The sequence below is a fragment of the Camelus dromedarius genome, chromosome 15, assembly GCF_036321535.1.
Source record: "Camelus dromedarius isolate mCamDro1 chromosome 15, mCamDro1.pat, whole genome shotgun sequence".
NCBI classification, from domain to species: domain Eukaryota; kingdom Metazoa; phylum Chordata; class Mammalia; order Artiodactyla; family Camelidae; genus Camelus; species Camelus dromedarius.
Window position 1 is genome coordinate 54185699 of NC_087450.1, and position 19888 is coordinate 54205586.

Here is a 19888-nt window from a genome sequence, read left to right on the forward strand (position 1 = left end):
AAAGTTTCCTTCCAGAAGTCTGTCACAATCATCCAGGCTGTGCCTCGCTACGGGTGCAATTTGACCGTTTCCTTCACTCTTCCTCTTCACATCCAGCCTTCAGACAAGATTCTGTAAGAGGAGGAAGACAATATTTATTGTAATGTTACCTTGTGAATTGTCCTGCCAGCTCGGTGAAGTAAATAATTTTATCATCGCTTTAACAGGCCAGAGAATTAAGGCTCAAGGAAGTTAAATAACCGCTCCGGTGTCTTATGACCTAGAAGTGACCAGGTCAGGACTCATACACAGCCCTGCTTCCCAAATCTTGCTTTCCACGGCCTCCTTGCCTGAGAAATCTGGCTGCAGAAGCCCATCTGGGGTGATCATGATTATTGGCTCGACTGGCAAGCAGAAAACTCATTCTCTGTTTGTGCTTGGAAAATTATTTCAGATTGGCTAAGGTGATAATTTAGTAAGAGAGACTGAGGATTGGCCCAAGGCCATGTGTGCGGTCCAGTCATAAACGGTGATGCTTCTGCTTCTGAGGAGTCTGGCGGGGCGCTGAGCTGCCGTGTGTTTCTGTAGCCCCCACGGGCCTCTCCGCTCAGAAGAGCAAGAAGAAGTAACACTCCTTCCTGGGGAGCACGTGGGCTCTCAATTCACAGGAGGTGGAAATCTTGGGGAAGACAGAGGAATAAATCAACGATCTCAGAACAACGTGCAGCAAATACCAATGCATATTTTAACAAGAAAAAAGCAGAGGAGGAAAGGAGACTGAAAATCACCTCCCTACTGAAATGCTGTTCTCTCCCTGGCCGACTTAACAGCCCTGAGTTGTCTGTTGTTCAACCATAAATCTTCAGTGACGTGGGCTTCCTTCACTCCTCCATTTTCTGTTCACCCTGTAAGCTCCCGCCTCTCACTTAAGTGCCTTTTAAACTTATAAGCAGATTTATCTCCTAATTGCTATTTTATAAATACTTTCTCTAGCCTGTGCAGCAAGGAATCTATAATGAAGAGCCATGCCCTCTTCTCTCAGCTGGTGCCAACAGCTTTTCCAGTATTCGTACCCAAAGGAAAGAGCCCTGCCTAACTGCAGCCATCTCAGGATGCTGGTTGCTTTTGCCTGCTTGACAGCCAGGGGGAGCTCTTCCTAGATGGAGGGGGTGGAGAAATAAATTAGTGAGATTCACGATGGATATGCTAGTGACCTGTGACGTGGTAACATTAAGGTAGAAATGGTTAGTAGTTGAGTTGATGGGACCAGTCAGGAAAGGCCCCATGGTGGAAGAGGTTTTTGAGCTGAGTCTTAATAACCGGGGAGACGTGTCATCAGTGCCACAGAGGAACCGCTTAGAAGGAGAGGAACATTCCAGACAGACTGAGCAGTTTTACTAAAAGCATGGAATAACCTGGTACCTTCAGTTGACTACAAGACATAGTATAAATGGAAGTGTTTATTCCGAGGTGAGAGAGATAAGAAAGGGCCTGGTCATGAATGAAAACTCTTGTATACCTGGCTAAATGTTTTAGACTTTCCTAAGAACGAACCAATTAGACATAAATTTTAAACTGGGTAGTGACTGGAGAAGGAACAGAAGGCACCAGCCTGGACACAGGGATGCTCCAGTGTGAAGGCCATTGCAGTGCTTTACGGGAGAGATGATGGTGGACCAGAGAGACACTGACACCAAACTCACTTGATTTGTGTTAGTTTCTGTAGGGCAGGCGTGTATGCTGTATCTCTGTTTTCATAATGCTTTTGTATAAACATCCTTTGAGGATACTGTTTAACCCTTTGGTCACTGAATCACTTAGCAAAGTTCCTTAATCATAGTACAACCAAGCTTCACCAGTATACCTGGTGTGGTGAGGGATATTTCATGCCACCTGTATGTGTGAAAAAACTGTGAGAGATTGATGCCGCTTATCCGGTGTTAAAAATTCCCATGAGGAGAACAGAGTAAAACAATTCTAGGTTAGCATTGACCCAGGAAAGTCTGGAAAACTTTCCTACATTAATATTGTGGCCTCTCAATGTATGGAATTAAATCTTGGTTGATACATTGTGAGTTCTTTCAGTGGTAGCATGGTAATGGATAGACAGGTTTATAGTTGCACCTTCCTGAGTTCCAGTCAAGTCTGACCTTAGGGGAAATACTCTGTCTTCTGAATTTCTTCCTCTGTATAATGGGGAACAATAATTACTACCATGTAAATATGGATTCATTTAAAAATGTTTTTAGACACAAGTGAAAATCCAATTAAATTAGTTTAACTGAGCAGAAAATTTACTGGCTCATGTAACTCTAAGGGCCAGAGGTAGGGCTGACTCTGGGGTTGGCTTATTCAGCAGTGGGCGGTCGTCAAGGAGCCGGTTTCTTTCAGTCTCTTTTCTCTGCTGTCTGTGGTGTTAGATTCACCATCAGGCTCTTGGCTTCAGAGTCAGTACACTGACCAGTGGTGTTTGGGAGCGACGTCACTTCCTGACCCACATCCACCCAGGTAGGGAGGGAGAGCCCCACGTGAGCACCAAACTGAAAGTCTGAGCTTCTTAGCGGTTAGATCACCCCGAACCAATTCCCGTGGCTCGTGGCATGCCAGGTACTGATCCCCTTTGGCCCGGATTACCTGAACTGACCACTGTGGTGAGACAGATGAGATCGCCCTGAATGGTCCTCCAGGACTGACCCTGGAGCAGCCCCGAGTCAGTCCTGCACACACTGCATGGTGTTGAGTGGGGTCAGGGAGACAGGCGCAGTGTCTGGAACACGTTCCATGAGTAAGTTTTGTGAGGATTAAATTTAAAAACAAGTCTAAAGATCTTGATGTCAGCAGACACTCAGTATTGGTCAGCTGCCCTTCTGCTTTTCTTTACCCCTCTTTCTGTTTTACCTATAATGTCCAAAAGTGGCATTTGAATTCCTTTCAGCCCAATTTCAGACATCTAGCAACAGTTTAGGTTGGATTTGAATGATGCTAAATAGTTTTAAGTGTTGGAATAAGACCTGGATATTCGTATTTACCCTTGATTTTGATATAAATTCAGTTGATCTACTTAAAATGAAGAATTTATGTTGTATATATGATACATGCATATGATTGGAAAAGATTTTTCAGTGGAAAATGTGAATGAATGCTTTCAGATTTTGTTAAGACCTGTACGTGCAGAGCAGCAGTGGAGGGCAGCGGTCAGTACTGACTGCAGCCACGTTTCACCTCGATTCCAGCATTCTTCATGCCCCTCCCCACTAAGATAAAGGTGACCTTTAAGCTGCTGAAAAACTTAGGAATGTATTAGCTTATGTCACTGCTGAAAGGGAATAGTAAAAAAAAAAAAGCTACCATTTACACTTTGCTGAAGAATAATACAATATTTCTGTAATTTTTGTACAAGGCAGAAGACAAAGATAAAATGGCCTCTGTGCCCTCATCATTCATTTTTTTACATTTTTATTTTTATTAGTAAGCAATTGATAGTTAAAGCAAAAGAACAAAATTGTAGTGTTTATTTTGTTAAGTATATAATTGAATGTGACAAAACCTGGGTTCTTACTTTTGTGTTTGAATATCTCATTAACCGGATTAAGGCAACATTTAAAAAACTTCTTAATTTTATTTTCTGCTGTGAAATATTTAAGATGCTACTTCATAATATTCTATGTTTATTTTTAAAGCAGTGCTTAAAATATTAGACTAAGCACTGAGTGTGAAAAATGGAAAAGATATGGGTCCTGCTCTTTGGGTTTCATACTCTACTGAGGGAAGTAGACACAGAAACAGAACATATCTGCACACTCAGCGTTAGTGCAGAGAGAGGGCAACGTCACACTATGAGGAAAACAAAAAGTAGTTCGCTTTTAATGAAGTCAATTAAACCTGACTTAGATAATTTGATACCTCATTGGTAGCCTCAACTTTTGCTGCCCCTCCAAGTCATCCTGTCATCACTGGGGCAGATTTGCAGCTGTTCCACAAACTCTTTGAGTTACAGTCCATTAGTGGATCCTGTAATTAGAGTGTTGTGATCAACATTGAAACCGAACAAACATAGATAAACAACGTTTCTACTGTAGAGCACAAGGAACTATATTCAATCTCTCGTAGTAACCTGTAATGAAAATAATATGAAAACCAATGTATGTATGTACACCTGTGACTGAAACATTATGCTTTACACCAGAAATTGGCGTAACATTGCAAACTGACTCTACTTCAATAATATATATACACACACGCACACACGCACACACGCACACACATATGTATCCTGAGCAAAAGCAGGGGAGAGGGTATAGTTCTCTGGTAGAGTACGTGCTTAGCATGCATGGAGTCTTGGGTTCAATCCCCAGGACCTCCATTTAAACAAAAAAGTGAACAAACAGAAAAGAACATGAGACTGTAGATTATTAATATGAGAAAATACCAGATTGTACGTCACCGCAGTAGGGGTTGTATTGTTTCATGAAACTTTTGTTGGCTTTTAATATGTGCATACATGGAAACACATATATTGTACTAAGCTTTGATACACAATGTGTTTCTTACTATGGGTCTTGGGCAAAATGTTTGGAAGCAGCTGGGTCCACTCAGGCACTTGGCTGCAGGCAGTGCGGGGGTGTGTGCTCAGGCAGGTGGCACAGGGCAACAGAGCCATGTCTTTCGGTTCTTTTGTGTTTATCATTTAAACCCAGAACTGCCTTCTTCTTTCACCCCTCCCCCCAACCTGGCTGGACTCCTGCAGTGCCAGTGACCTCCTTACTGCCCCTCAGCTTCCAGTCCTGGGAGCCACCTCCAGCCAGATCCCACATCCACCACCAGCCAGTTGGAATTAACCAGGAGAAGCCTGTGCAAAATACAGGTTTCTTTCCACTGGTGCCCATGCCTTCCCCAGCCTCACGGAGAGCCAGTGAGTATAACAAGGCTGAGGAATTCACATTTTTGAAGTCGGTCCGTTGATTCCAGTACAGGTAGTCTAAAAATCACACTGCAGGGGAACAGTGCCCCCGAGCAGCAGACTTAACTTTCTGCTCATGTGCCTAAGAGAATTTAAAATAGCTGGTTATCCTCTCACACGCTCGATGCCTTAGTCCATTCCAGCTCTGTAATGGGAACGCCACAGCCTGGGCAGCTTATAAACAGCGGAAATTTATTGTTTACAGTCCTGGCGACTGGGCGTCCAAGGCAAAGAAACCAGCGTGGTTGAGTTGAAAGCCCTTTTCTTGGTTCATGGTAGGTGCCTTCTCACCGTGTCCTCACGTGGTGAAAGGAGCTGGGGGCTTTCTGGAGCCTCTTGTATGAGGCACTGATTTCATTCATGAGGGCCCCACCCCCGTGACATAAGAATCTCCCACAGGCCCCACCTCCTGATCCCATCACCTTCGGGGGCTGGGATTTCAACATGTGAATTTTGAGGGACGCAAACCATAGCACTTGATATCTAAAGTCTTCTATCATTTTAATCGGTCACAAAGGATGATCTAATTCTCAATATTTTAAATATTGACATTTAAAGTAAACCTGTTATGTGGCTCTATTTGTATCCAGGATAATCTGCAGTAACATAGCGATTTGGTCTCTACCACTGACCCTTTAAAAAGTACAAGATCGAGCCCGTCTTCAGCAGTAAAAGTTGCATCTTTGCTTTTTCTCAGGCCACTTGTACTCCGCTTCTTTCGTCAGAGAGAAATAAAGCTAGACACTAGTTAAGGGGGTAAAGGCGGTTTTATTGAGTGATAAGCACTGCCGTAGAGAAGACAGTTCACATAAACTGCGTTCATCTTCACAGAAAGAAAAGGCGAATGACTTGAAGTGCTGGGATGCGCTGAGGGACTGCAGGGGATGAGGGGCAGGGCCGGTCCATGTGACTGGGCCATCTGGGTTTGCCCATTGACACTTACCTGGAAGAGAAGCGAACTTCTCATATCTCTGTGACAGGGGACAGGTGTGCAGATTGGAGCAAGGGCACCCTTGAAGTTAGCAAGGGCCACCTCCTTGAATGCTTGCATTTCGAAGAGATGGCTTCCAGGTCCTTGATGAGTCATTTCTGGGTGGTACACCATTTATATCTCAAAAGTGGCAGAGAAAGGATTTAGAATTGCACACTTTCTAAGGTAACTGTTCCAAGAGAGGATTCAGAGGGTTTTGACTGGAACAGACTAAATTCTGCTGGCAGCATTGAGCTTTGTCAGGCAGGCGTTTTAAGAGAGACTCCATCATCCTAGAGACAAGGCCTTCAGCCACCAGAAGTCATGCCGCAAGTGCTGTTTGGTCCGGTTTCTTAGTAGAGGAGTTTAGATGGAGGTATTTTGTGTGAGAGCTTTTGTAGTTTGCTTCTGTATAGTTTTCATCATAATGCAAGTTGTTTTTATGCTTAAAGTCTTGTTTCTCCACATCAAAAATAGTTATATAAATAGAAATTAACATTAAAGTGTTTCTTGTGATCATGGGGCTCTAAGATTTTTTTAAAAATTACTCTTGTGTTATTTTTCAATTATTGCAGTATATATTTGATCAGAACAACAAAGATGTGTTAATTTTTGATAAATGAGTGTTCATTACCCCCCCGAATTATATTTAAATTGCACCTCTTAGTAATTTTGCCCTTGAGTTTCCCATTATTTTATGGAGTTGCTTAGTAATGTAAACCGAATGCAAACCCTGACTTTCTCACCTGACTCTGTAGGTAGCAGCTGGGTTCTCTTAAGTCACCTGCCATTTCCTGAACGGCCTTATCTTCAAGGTCATGCTGTGTTCCTTTTTAAAAGGAAAAAAAGAAGTACCTGCTTTGCAAGATTTATCAGCCTGAAGGTACCTGCACACAAGGAAGGTTGTCTTGGTGGATTTTGAAACAAGCCATTACCTGAAAACGGTGGCCCTGATGGCATCACTCTCCTGCATAAGCGCCATCCTGTCAGCCTGGCACAGGGGCCCTGCAGTTAGCACCACTGCTTCGTCCTCCTCGGCTCTGACAGGACTTAGAACTAGCCACCCTCAGCAAACCCAGCCTGCCTCCCGGCACCCCCCCCCCCCACCTCCCGTGGGGACAGAGCGCCCCCTCCCGGGCCCTCCGCTGCGGTGCTGTGCACCCTCCTGCACGTGTATAATGATCGTGCTTCTTTGTAATGTCTTTCCACCTAGACTCTGACATACCCAGGGGCAGGGACCTCATCTATTTTTGTCTGTGCCCGAGGCAGAGGTACAGCGTGACCACTGGGTGCACGTCGAGTGAATACACCGAAAGTCATCGCTGGTTTAATGTCCTTGAGCCTCTGCCTGCGTGGCTCCTAACCGCCGCAGGCTGGCCTCTTACAGAAACGGGATACTGCGGTCATTGATGAATTGGAGCCTTTTGGCACATTCTGGATCACAAGTTTCTAGGGACTTGTTGAGAACATGTTATTTCATTGTGCTTTTAAAGCTTTTTCTCCCCCTGTATGTTGATCAGAGTCGTTTCGTAATTTAACAGCTATTTTCTTTTTGTCTACAATGTGCTAGACATTGCATCAGTGCTAGGAGTACAGAGATTTAAAAAGCACGGTTTCTACCCTGAAGGATGACATTGCTTAGTCAGGGAAAGGTACAAGGAACTAGACCGTTCTAACACAGTGTGATGCGTCCTTGGATACAGGTAAGCTGTAGGAATGCACAGCAGTGGTTTTTAACCTGGGCCGGAGATGGTGTTAGGGACGACGTCTCAGAGGAGAGAACCCTGAGCTGATCTGGGAGGACAGCAAAGGCACGCTTCAGACAGAATGACTTTTTTTCTTAGATAGCGATTAAAAAAAAAAAAAAAGATTCTCCTACTGTGTGTTTTTAAATGGGACCCGAATAAAACATTTCCATGTAATTATCCTCAGGATCCAAGTTTCCTTCGGCGGCTCCTGAATTCCTGCAGGTCAGCTTCCATAACTAACCCGGCACTCAAGGCTCCTTACAATTTATTCTCAGTTCATCTTTCCAGTTGTACCATTTTAGTATTACTAATCGAGGCGGGGGAGGTCAGTAAACTGGCCTACAGGTCGTATTCAGCCCATTGCCTGTTCTTACACAGCCCTGAGCTAAGACTGGCCTTTGCGTCTCCTTAAAGGATTGTAAGAACCAACCAGCCAACCAACCAAAAGAGTATGTAACAGAGATCACGGTGGCCTTGAAAGCCTAACACTTTCTCTCTGGCCCTTTACCCCCTGCTCTGTCGGGGAGGCCTGGACTTCGTAACGCTGAGCAGTCTCCCGGTGTGTAAGCAGGTGGACTGTGCGCTGGTGAGTTGCTGGAGCAGAGGACTTGCCAACGGACTGTCTGTAGAAGCTGGAGGAACAGATGTCCAGGAGAACTTCTGCCTGATTCCGTATTGAAACACGACTAGGAATTTGCCTTGCAAAGTAGAGGGGAAAGGGCATTTCATTGAGACAAGAAGATACGTCACAACACCAGGGAATGATGAGAAGTCTGTGTGCTGGGCGCTTAGGGTGAGGCTAGACGGTTACATGGGGCCAACTTGTGAAAGGCCTTGAGTGCCATGCTAAGGAATTTGGGGAGTTTATAAAAAGATTTTCCTACAAGGGAATTACGTGATAAATGTATTAGGAAGATGAAAAGCTAACAGGTGGAAGGTGGCCTGTATATTAGAGCAGTTGGTCAAATTGAAACTCAGCTTCCATTTATTGAGACTTACTATGGGTGAAGCATTCTGCTGATAGTTTGACTTACTGCCTCATTTAATTTCTTAAAATGACACTGTGTAGATGACATTTTTCACTTTACAGATGAAGAAAGTAAGGCTTGATGCATGTTGTCGAGTTGCGTAGTCATCCAGGTGGTAAGGGTTAAACACAGGTTTTCTGAGTTTAGTGCTCTTCCTACTTACCAGCCATTCCAGGGCTGGTTGGCCATGGCAAGGTAAACCTGGACCTGTCTAAGGACGGAGAGACCCACCGTTTCTCCCAGGACCCCGCTTCCTGCACGTGAGAATCGCCTGCCCTGTTTCTACATGCTTGGCAGTCTGTTGCTGAAACCCTTCCATGCCCCCCAGTTGGCTAGGCGAGTATAAACATTTGGCTTGGTGGTACAGCCAAGTAATTTCCCAAACTCATATTTCTTTGAAAAACAAGTGTAAGTGAATAGGAAGGATTCACTAACCTAGATTCTTTTTTTTTCCATTTTTTTTTAAATTGAAGTATAGTCTATCTACAATGTTGTATTAATTTCTGGTGTACAACATAATGTTTCAGTCATACATACATTTCTTTTCATATTCTTTTTCATTATAGGTTACTATAAGATATTGAATATTGTTCCCTGTGCTATACAGAAGAAACTTGTTTATCTATTTTATACATAGTATCTGCAATCTCAAATTCCCAATTTATCCCTTCCAATCCCCTTCTCCCCTCCCGCTCCCCCTGCCCCGGTAACCATAAGTTTGTTTTCTATATCTGTGAATCTGTTTCCATTTTTTGTGTCATTTTTTTAGATTCCATGTATGAGTGATATCAAATGGTATTTGTCTTTCTCTTTCTGGCATACTGTGCTCAGACTGACGATCTCCAGGTCAGAGAAGCTGTGGTGTGTTTACACAGTGGAATACCCTAGATTCTTATTTGCCCTTGCTTTTTGTTCAGTGCTCAGCCAGCGTGCACTCTGTCATCCTCTGTGGGAGCCTGTGGCGAGCAGACATAACCGAGTGGGGGCTGTGTGATGCGCAGTGAAAGGGGAGCACTTGGCTTGGTGACCAAGGGGTCTGAACTCTGACTTTCACTTTCCTCACTCTCATCATGAACCCAGACTGTCACCTAACCTCGCTGGGGCTCAGTCTTGCCATCCACATAATGGGGGAACGCAGGGAGGTCTGCTGAACTAAGTAAGCATGAGTTCTAGGATCTTGTATTTCTCAATCACAGAAAGGAGGTTATTAGCATTTTTAAAAATCTGTATTTACTAATTTAATAGTGCAAGTGATACCTCACTGTTTTTGTTTTATTCACATAAGAAAAAAGTAGTGTAGCAAAAGTCCTATTCACTGAAGTTGTAAGGAAGTTGTAAGTATTAAAATTTCACATTTGTTCTCTTTGTCACACTAATACCTTATTAAATATGCCAGAGATAATAATGTAGGGTGATTTGTGTCACTCTTGTTCAGTTGCTTTTTTTTTTTTTTTGGCTGAAGCTCTCTGTGGAGACACGTAAGGAAATGACTGGAAAGGCTGTTAAGGCAGTCAAACATTTTATTGAGAAACCAAGGAAAAGAAGTTCAGAAGAAGATGTTCAAGAAGCTACCGATTCAAAAACGACCTACACCGATGCCTTGGATCATCTGGAGAAATCACTGGCTCACCTGGAAACCCTCAACCACAGCTTCATCGTTTCTCTGAGGACCAGCGAGCAGGTACTGCGTGAGAACTTCCTCTGCACACTGTCTCGGATGATACAGCGTGTGCTTTCATTTACCCTTTAAGGCTGTGTTTGCAGTTTTGACAGGGTTTTCAGTCTTGCAGATATTTTTGAAAATCATCCTCAAACCTTTGTCCTTTAACCTCTTCATTATTTCTTGATTGTCATTTGGGATTTTACTGCTTTAGGAGGAATTCTAGGTCATTTAAGACAGTCGATAACCTGTGGAGGAAGGAGGCGAGGAGGTGGGAGGGGTGGGAGAGGAGGGGCCTGAGTTGAAGCCAGGATGGAGCCGGGGCCAGGGGAGTGGTCACTAAAGCTGAGAAATGATCAAGCCTCTGGTTTTCAGGCTCCACTTCCAGCTGGTAGGTGTTCTGCTCTCCAGTTGAATAACGATAGATTTTTTTCCCCTCTCATTTTCAGAAAAATTCAGAAATAGCCATCCATATGCTTCAACGGTTTTTTTCCCCCCAATTACATGTACTCATCCTGTTTTTATGTTGCATTTTCCAATATACCTTTATTATTGACGTAACTTGTTTTGGCTAATAAGATTGTTCATAGTTGGTTTCTACTTGAGACCTTAGTGGCATCTCAGAAAGCACCCTGGTGGGAATGAGGAGCCCCTGCCGTGACGAGGCTGGGGACCAGGGAGCTGGGACCACGCGAGGGGACCCCTGTGGCCTCCGGAGCTTCTCTGCTGTCTTATCACCATCGTGAGAATTCTAACACTATTTTCCGTGACTGAAAAGTTGACAAATAAGTAAATAGTTTTCACCTAGGTGAAAACAGTGTTTAGGTACATAAGAAATACTCCACTTGCCCTTTAATGCGATGGTAAATGAACCTATAAGTGGCCACTAACCTCCTCTTCTATTTTTCCTAAACCTTACTTGTTTATCAAATTGTATTCTTGGCTTGTAAAAAAAAAAAAATTTTTTTTCCTGACTAGAAAGATCAGTCAGTGGAGAGGAGTCCAGATAACGAACAAAGGGAAGATTTAAAAATAAGTGTGAGACGCATAAATGCGTGGAAAAGATACTGGGGGAGAATTCAGAAGCTCGATAGCAGTTTTATTTCATTTTGTATTTTTCAGTGCCCGTTAGCCTGTCTAACGAGTAACATCATATAATGACATGAGCGGCGTAGACGCCTTTGCGGGGAGCACATGGGCTTTACCAGTCTTGATTGTATCCTGCTGGGATTCACAATAGTTACAAGAGCTAGGCTAAAATCTGACTCTTAAAGTAAAAGTGATTTATACCTACTAGTACATATTTTTTCTAATCGCATATTCTGTATTCAGATCTGAAGAATTGTCATTACTCTTCTTGGAACAAGTACGGTCTTTCAGTGGATAGAGTAGCGTATATGAGGCCAGGGGGTTAGTAACAAAAAAGCTGCTTGCTTGAACTAGGCTGTGATTTAAGGGTACCAGCTGGCTCCTTGCGAATGTTCAGTTAGACCATGGATGGTCTATAATAGGAGACTCTTCTGGTTCCTAAACTGGACCTTATTTGATTTTGTTAAGGTGACTATCATAGCAAATGCTGGAAATAACCTTAACCTTATGCATTTGTCTCTTTTAAGTTCAGGCCTTGATTTTAACCTCTTTAATTATATAGCCAATGAAAGAGCATCTTACATACTTGAGGTTAGTCCAATTTCAGTTAAAGCACTTTGTCCATTGGAGCCTCAGTTCCCTCTTGTCTCGGTAGATATATTAATAATTGCCCTGCCTAACCCATGGGCTTTTTTTTTAAATAGAAAGTTTCACAATGAGAATAGTAACATGAAATCTCAAAGTACCCAACTCCCGGCTTCCACAATTAGCAAAATGTGGCCAGTCTTATTTCATGCCTGCCCCTACCTACCCTTCCTATGCTCCTGTGGATCATTTTAAAGAAAAACCAAGTCATCTTTTCATTTTACCCACAAATCCTTCCATATCTGGTTCTCAAAGATACATTGAAACATCACTACCACCATTACGAATAAGAAAGTTGATAGTAATTCTCTAATATCATCAGATGTCCAGTTAATGTTTCGATTTTCACATGGTTGTTTTGAAAGACAAAGCAGTTATATTCAGAATTACTTGCAAAACCTGGAAAGCATTATTAACATTATCATATTTGGTTTGTGGTCATATCTGGTAGCTTGTGTCCTTTTCTTAAATGATTTATTGTCACATTAGTTTTTACAGCTGTTATCAAAGAGGGGCGGGCAGTGTGGGACGGGAGGGTGTGGTGGGGAAGGCAGAATTTTGGGTTCTAATCCTGGTTCCATCAGTGGCTGGCTGTGTGATTCTGGGCACGCTCATGAACATCTTTACCCTTCAATTTCCTTTTTGATAAAATGGGGCTAATTAAAACTCCTTGTGGGATAATTATAAACATTGAATTAGATAATATATGTACAATATGTGGGTTTACATAGTTGACGCTTAATAGATTATAACTGTTAAACATGGTTAGAACACAATAATAATGCTAGAGAAATTTGCATGTAACGAGCATTACTTGTGCCTGGCTTTGTGCCAAAGGACTGATTTTTATCTTATTAAATGTGAACAACACCGTCTATTCACAGTTTTCCTCATCCTCATTTTACAGATACTAGAGATTGGAGATCTCAGCGGCTTACTAACTAGTAAGTCGTAAAGCAAGGGTTTCCACTCAAGTCCGGGTGGTCCTGGAGACCAGGCTCTTAACAACCACTACCTGTTGCTCGGTGTGGTGTTTGTGGTCGTAGCCCGTTTGCTTTGAGAGTCTCCTGAGAGTGTTTCACTCTGTCCATGTAGAAATGTTTAATTTCTATTTGATATTTACACATTGAATTCCGTATCTTTGCAGGAAACACTACAGAAATACAGTTACCTCTATGATCTGTCCCGGTCAGAAAAAGAGAAAGTTCATGATCAGGCTGTGGCCATGTGTTTGGACGGGCAGCCTCTGAGAATGATTCAGCAGCTGCTCGAGGTGGCCACTGGCCCCCTCGACGTCTCGCCCAGGGATGTAGTACAGAGCGCAGTGATGAAAATCGTCTCTGCACTGAGGTAGGCGACAGAATCGTCACTGAGGAAACCCTAAGCAGTATTTTGCCAGTAAAAGTGCATGTTTCACGGTTGTTACAACGTAAACCATCATCGTGCATGTAGAAGCATTTTTATAAACTATGAAGTATTTGATAAAAGTGAGAGATTGCGATTAGACTTCTGAGTCTCATGTCTTGAAATGTCTTGAAAATGGGGAACCACGCAAATGTCTCGTCACTGGTATCGTGTGTAACACGTCAAGAAACTCGCTAACCTCCGGGTAGACCCTCTCCCCAACTCAGATAGTACCTGAAATCCGGGAAAGACCGAAATGGCACGGGAACAGGTAACTGTCAGGCCGTCACGCGACTTCAGTGTGGCTTCTCAGAGCTGTCTTTCCTCATTCCCTTCTCTGTAGCAGCGGGAGAACAGTTCCCAGGAGCTTCTTTTGAAGTACGCAAGGCAAGGTTAATCATATACTGAAGAAGCTAGACATCTGTTAAGGATCTTAGGAAGTTATTTACCTGCAAATAATGGCATAAAACCGACAATTGAGAAATTCTAGCTTTCTGTCGATTCGCTGGTACCTTTGTAAGGGTGCCTCCAAGAGGATTAGGAGAGAGGGGAAAGTTAAGCTAAGAAAATAATGAGGCATCAAGTGCTTTCTGTGAATAATGCAATTAGGCTAAAAGATTTAGTTGTGTTTAATTTATTCTTCTTTTAAGCGTTCTTTGTACTTCTTTGCTGCTCTTGAGGAACTTTCTGATTAAATGCGTCTCAGTTTTCAGCAGCTGAACTGAAATCAAATGAGCCTTTATCAGTTTAATTACCCACTTCATACAGCTTTCACCTGAATGCTCTGAGGTCTCATGATTTTAAATATAGGGAGAGAAATAAAATACTGTCACATTTTTTTAAGAAATAACAAATGTGAAAATTAATAAAGCTTTATTCTCTTGTGAGCTGATCATGTTTTGGTGGTGGTTTTTTAGAGGCACTTTCCTTACTCAAATGGTGACAGATAATTATTTGCCATGTTTTGTATCTTTTGATTCAGTTGTCTTTTATTTCCTAAGGTTTAGATGAAGCTCACAAATACAGAAGTTTGAATAATTGGTACTTTGAATGTAATTTAGCTAATTTTTTCAAAAGTTGCACATTTTCATTAATAATCAAAATATGATGTGATATTTTTACATTTGTAAAATTCTGACAAATCATACTCCCCTCTCCTTCCCGGTACCCAGTTCTACTGCTAAAGATTTTGTTCTGATCTAAGGTATATTGCACTTAGCACACAAAAGACGTTCAATAAAAGTGAATTAACTCTTTCAGTAGTGGGAGGAAAGGGAACTTCAGGAAGTCAGCTACCTCTTTTTCAAAGGAAAAGAAGTTGCTGTTGACAGCACCCATAATAGTTACCTTTTAGAAGTTTAGTAAAATTTAGTAGGCATAAAATGACAAAGGTGTGAGCGTACTGAATCCAGCAGTTGGTTTCAATCCTACAACTTTAATTATTCAGAAAACTCACGTAAAACTTTTTCCTCTATAGCATTTTCAAAATTCAGTAGAGTTCCAGAAATACACGTCTGTAAAATGGGCGTAATAACAGGGCCTGCCTCATGGGCTGCTGAGATTGTTCCAGGGCAGGATATGTGTAGGGCGCTTAGCAGTGCCTGGTACCTAGTAAGTACCCTGTAAATATTACTGCCTTGAAAAAAGGCCAACTGGAGAATTTAGATGATTATTATATATTTAATACTTAAAATAGCTCATATATTTAATGTCCATTGAATGTATTTTTGAATGACAGAATGCAAGTAGGTTTTGTTACTCTCTTTTCTTTCCTTTTTTTTTTTTTGTTACTCTTTTGATAGGAAAATGAGCGTATATTAGACTGTGAGTGTTCAGGGCAGAGAAGTTTTCATCTCCACACCACATCCTTAGCATCCAGTACAGGACTTGGCACACCAGTAGGCTGCATATACTGTGAGGGGTTATGAGCCGGCCGTACGCTGTGCCTAGATCCAGCTGGGTTTACCCGAGTGTAAACGCCCAGCTTGCTTCCGAGACTTGAACCATCCTGTTCTGAATCCGTTCTTCTCTGTCTCCCTTCACAGTGAGGGCAGTGCTGACCTTGGGGGGCCGGCAGACCCGCTCCGCGTCCTGGAAGGGGTTGTCGCCGCAGTCCACGCCAGTGTGGACAAGGGGTAAGACTAGAGCAATTTGTGTGTCTGACTTGATGATGTCCCTCGAGTCTTTGAATTGCTTTTATGATCCATGTTTATGGAGCTTCCAGGACTAAGCGTCTTTTCTAGGCGTTTCTGAAGGAAAAGCCAAGGACTTTGTGCATCTGGAGACACATTTTCCGGCCATCCTCTTACCCCATCTGCTTCAGCAGGACAACTCTCCTTCCCTCCTGAGCCCTGCTTGCGTGGAGCGCTCCCTTCTGAGGGAGGCCACGGGAGGAAACTGCTCTGAGCCTCTGAGGACAGGAAGGCTGCACGTCTCCAGGGGGCCAAGTGTATGATTACGTATGGAAATTCCCTGAGTGTATATGTCATTTTTTTAAAAACCTTTTATATGTTAGATCTGTCTTGTCTGAGGACTAAGCATATACGGGCTTTATAAGTCTGGGGCAGTGTGTGTCTCCATGCCATTTTTAGAAGGAATTTTTTGTTCAGGTGCAGTGGTAGTGGTAGGCATAGCAGCAACAGCAAAGTGACAGTTTTCTGTGTCCCAGAGTTTTCAAAGATCTTTCATATGTCTGATGTCCATGGCAGTCCTGGAAGGCCTCACTCCAATTTTCTTTCTTTAGTGGAAAATACGATGTAATAATAATGAAGCATATTTGAGAAAACCCCTCATAGTTTATTCAGTAGTATAATTGGGTTTTTTTGCATATTGCCATCTAGTTATTGTTCAGGTACAGATAAATTTTTATACAGTTTTGATCAAAACATATAAACACTCTTCTGTTTTACTTACTTGCTTTTGGAACTCTTTCCATTTATCTTTGTTGATTTAATGGTTGTGATTTTTGTTAGCTGCACATGTTGTTGCTGTTTTCAGATGAGGATAGAAGGGTTCACAGAGAGGAACTGACTAGACCTGGGAGACAGACCCAGGATTCCAGCCCAGCTCTGCGTCATAATTTAGCACTCAGATGCCTTTTTAGCGCATTTCCGTGCATCACTTTGTGCCCAAGGTTTGAGTGAAAGAACACAGGCTGAGCCATGTGGGTGGATCTGGGGAAACACGGCGAGCAGAGCCCTCTACTTACTCGGCCTTTTGCTTTGCATGGTTTTTCTAAACTCCTCTGTTTGTGAGTTGGCTGTAGCTACCTTAGGCCTCTTATTTCTAAAGAGGAATGTCATTGTTCTGTGTGTTGACCGCGCGTCATGCTCTGTGCTCCTTCGTGAACAGTTAGTTCTGGGTCAGAAGTAACCTCCAATCCGGAAGAGCTTGGAGCCTTGCCGGGAAGACCAGCTTGCCCATGGCCCTGGTTATGTGCAGCAGAGCAGTGAATGTCATGCAGAAAGCAAGGGAGTGGGGGCTTCTTCTGCCTGGGAAGTCAGGGCAGGGGCCACAAGGGGTGGTATTGGACCTGGTCTATGAACCCTGAGTCCACGAGGAGGAGGAGGAGGTGGATAATGGTACTCTAGGCTGGGGAAACTGCCAGAACAAGGCAGATGAAGGAGATGCAGGAGACAGATGCAGGCAGAGATGCTGCGTGGGAAACCGTCAATCAGCCACCTTCTAGAGGGTACGTGGAGCTGCTGCCATTCCAATCACAGCCCATCCGTCAGTTCCCAGCTCGCTGCCCCAGTGAGCTGCTGTCAGGGAGCGCTGACCTGAATTCTGGCCTAACATGATGAAAGGGACGTTAACAGGCACTGCTTTAAGCCCCTTCCAGTGGGGTCCCTCAGTCTTGTCCCTCTGGGACATCTCAGAGAGATTAGAAGGCAGTGTTTTTCTTAGAGAATTTCCAGCGAGATAGATGGAAGAATCCAGCAGACTATTTTTTTTAAGCTTCGATTTCCAAAGAGGAAGGCACTGGGGGAGAGAGAGAACAAGATCTTACTTTTCATCCCAGAGACAGAGAATAACAAAGCTCCTTAACAAACAAACAAACAAAACAAACAAACAAAACACCACTTCAATGAACCTTTTTTGTTTACTTAAAAAGAGGAAGAAAGACAAAGTCATAATTTTATTCCTGCCAGGTGTTTTTGAGTGTACGCAGTTAAACGTGATGCCCTTGGGCTTCCGTTCCCCTTCCCGCCGGCGTGCCTGCTGGACTCACGCTCTTCCCAGTGCGTCATTCCCAGTGCGGTCTCAGAGTGACATGGGGATTCAAGCTCTTTTCAAGTAACGCTCTTGGGTCACTCATTACTTGTTCTGACATGACCGACTAACCTCTAGGAGGCCATGCCAGGCTGGTGTGCCCTCACCCTGCCTCAGTCCCGGCCCTGTAATTAGGACATCCGCTGCCCTCTGTGGCATCTGTTTAAATGGCCGATCACCTCTCTTCATACACATTGTCACCTCTCTCTCATACACACACACACTCACACTCTTAGGTGAGGCATACACCATCCCATAATATGCCTGACAGGGAGATGGTGTAGAAGAGTCAGTTTGGCCGTGTGTATAATGGCTACCACCAAGTGTTTGGTTTTGTGCTTAATTTTTAGAAGGTTTGTGCCATTATCAGCATGTCCTCCTTTGGCTTTTTTTATTTTACTTTTTTTTTTTTGAAGTTTAGTTGATTTACAGTGTTATGTTAGTTTCTGGTATGCAGCATAGTGATTCAGTTATATATGTATACATTTTTTTAATATTCTTTTTCATTATAGGTTATTACAAGATACTGAATGTGGCTCCCTGTGTTACACAATAGGACCTTGTTTATTTACTATATATAGTAGTTTGTAGCTGCTAATCCCAAACTCCTAATTTATCCCTCCCCTACCTTCCCCTTTGGTAACCATAAGTTTCTTTTCTACGTCTCTTTCTGTTTGTAAATAAGCAAGTCTCTTTCTGTTTTGTAAATAAGTTCATCTGTATCATTTTTTTTTTTAATTCCACTTACAAGTGATAGCATATGGTATTTTTCTTTCTCTTTCTGGCTTGCTTCACGTAGTATGGTAATTGCTAGGTCCATGATGCTGTAAATGGCCTCCTTTGACTTTTTATATTGGTACAGATATCATCTGCCTTTTAACTGTAGCCCCTGCCTGTCCCTTAAAGCCCCCTTTTCCTCTTCTTTTACTTGTGTTAAGTGTAAACGGCATAAAACCACGACACCCAGGCAGGCACCTGTGAAGCGATCAGACGGACTTCCAGTACAGACAGACTTCCTTTTCAGTTTAACCACATTCTTGCCTCTAGATAGCAGGGTGAAGCATTCTAGGGATTTGAAATGGTGTCAAAAGCCTTTTATAACATCTACAATTAAAGATGAGATTAAGATAATTAATTATTCAGAGGCTCATGCATATTAAATTTATTTTATGAAGATATGTTTTCTCCCATTACAGGCATACCTCAGAGCTTCTGAGGGTTTGGTTCCAGATCACCACAATAAAGCGAGGCACACACATTTTTTGGTTTCCCAATGTTCATGAAAGTTACACTCTACTGTAGTCTGTTAATTGTGCAAGAGCATTATGTCTGATAAAAACAGTGTGTGTACCTTAATTAAAAAATACCTTATTGCTAAAAAAAATGCCGAAACAATTACAATAGTGACATCAAAGATCGCTGATCACAGAGCACCATACCAATGTAATCATAACGAAAAAGTTTGAAGTATTGTGAGTATTACCAAAATGCGACACAGAGACATGAAGTGAGCAAATGCTTTTGGAAAAATAACATCAATGGACTTGGTCAGTGCAGGGGTGCCAGCAACCTTCAGTTTGTAAAGAAACGCAGTATCTGTGAAGTGTCATGAAAGGAGGTGTGCCTGCATTTATGTATATCTGTAACATCATATTTTGATAATATATTTTAAACTTCTAGTTTATGTTGAGAATTAGTTTATTAGTTTGCTTAAGAAAAATAAGTTTAAAAGCAATTCAAGTTAAAATTATAATGTTCTGAAATCATATATCCGTTAAGCCAGGAATGAAGAAAATACCACCGTGCATTTTAAAAACAAAAATCTGATGAACATGTGTTGCTTACTCTGTGCCAAGAGCTTTGAAAGGGTTATTTAGCAACTTGCTCAAGTCCTCGGAGCCACCCTGTCGTGTCAGTAGTAGTAGTGATGGTACCATCTCCTTTTTACAGATTAGGAGATGAAGCTCGGACAGGTTTTGTCATTCGTCCGGGGTCGCCCAGGTGAGGACACTCTGTGCATTTCTCTTACCGTATCTCATCTCCTTCTGACATGAAAGAGCCTGCAATGGACAGGAAAGTAGTGCGTCTCAAAAACATCGTTGTGCTTAGAAATTAAAATATAGATTTTAAAAC

General features: G+C 42.6%; 1 protein-coding gene across 2 annotated transcripts in view; it reads left to right on the top strand.

Annotated features, from left to right (window-relative positions):
- The window catches only part of NBAS (NBAS subunit of NRZ tethering complex), a 277368-nt gene that overhangs the window by 212699 nt on the left and 44781 nt on the right, over positions 1-19888 (top strand). For both annotated transcript variants that reach the window (XM_031466598.2, XM_031466600.2), the window contains 3 exons: positions 10148-10366; positions 13227-13429; positions 15529-15618. In XM_031466598.2, coding sequence (XP_031322458.2) covers positions 10148-10366; positions 13227-13429; positions 15529-15618 — 512 coding nt within the window. The remainder of the gene's footprint in view (positions 1-10147; positions 10367-13226; positions 13430-15528; positions 15619-19888) is intronic.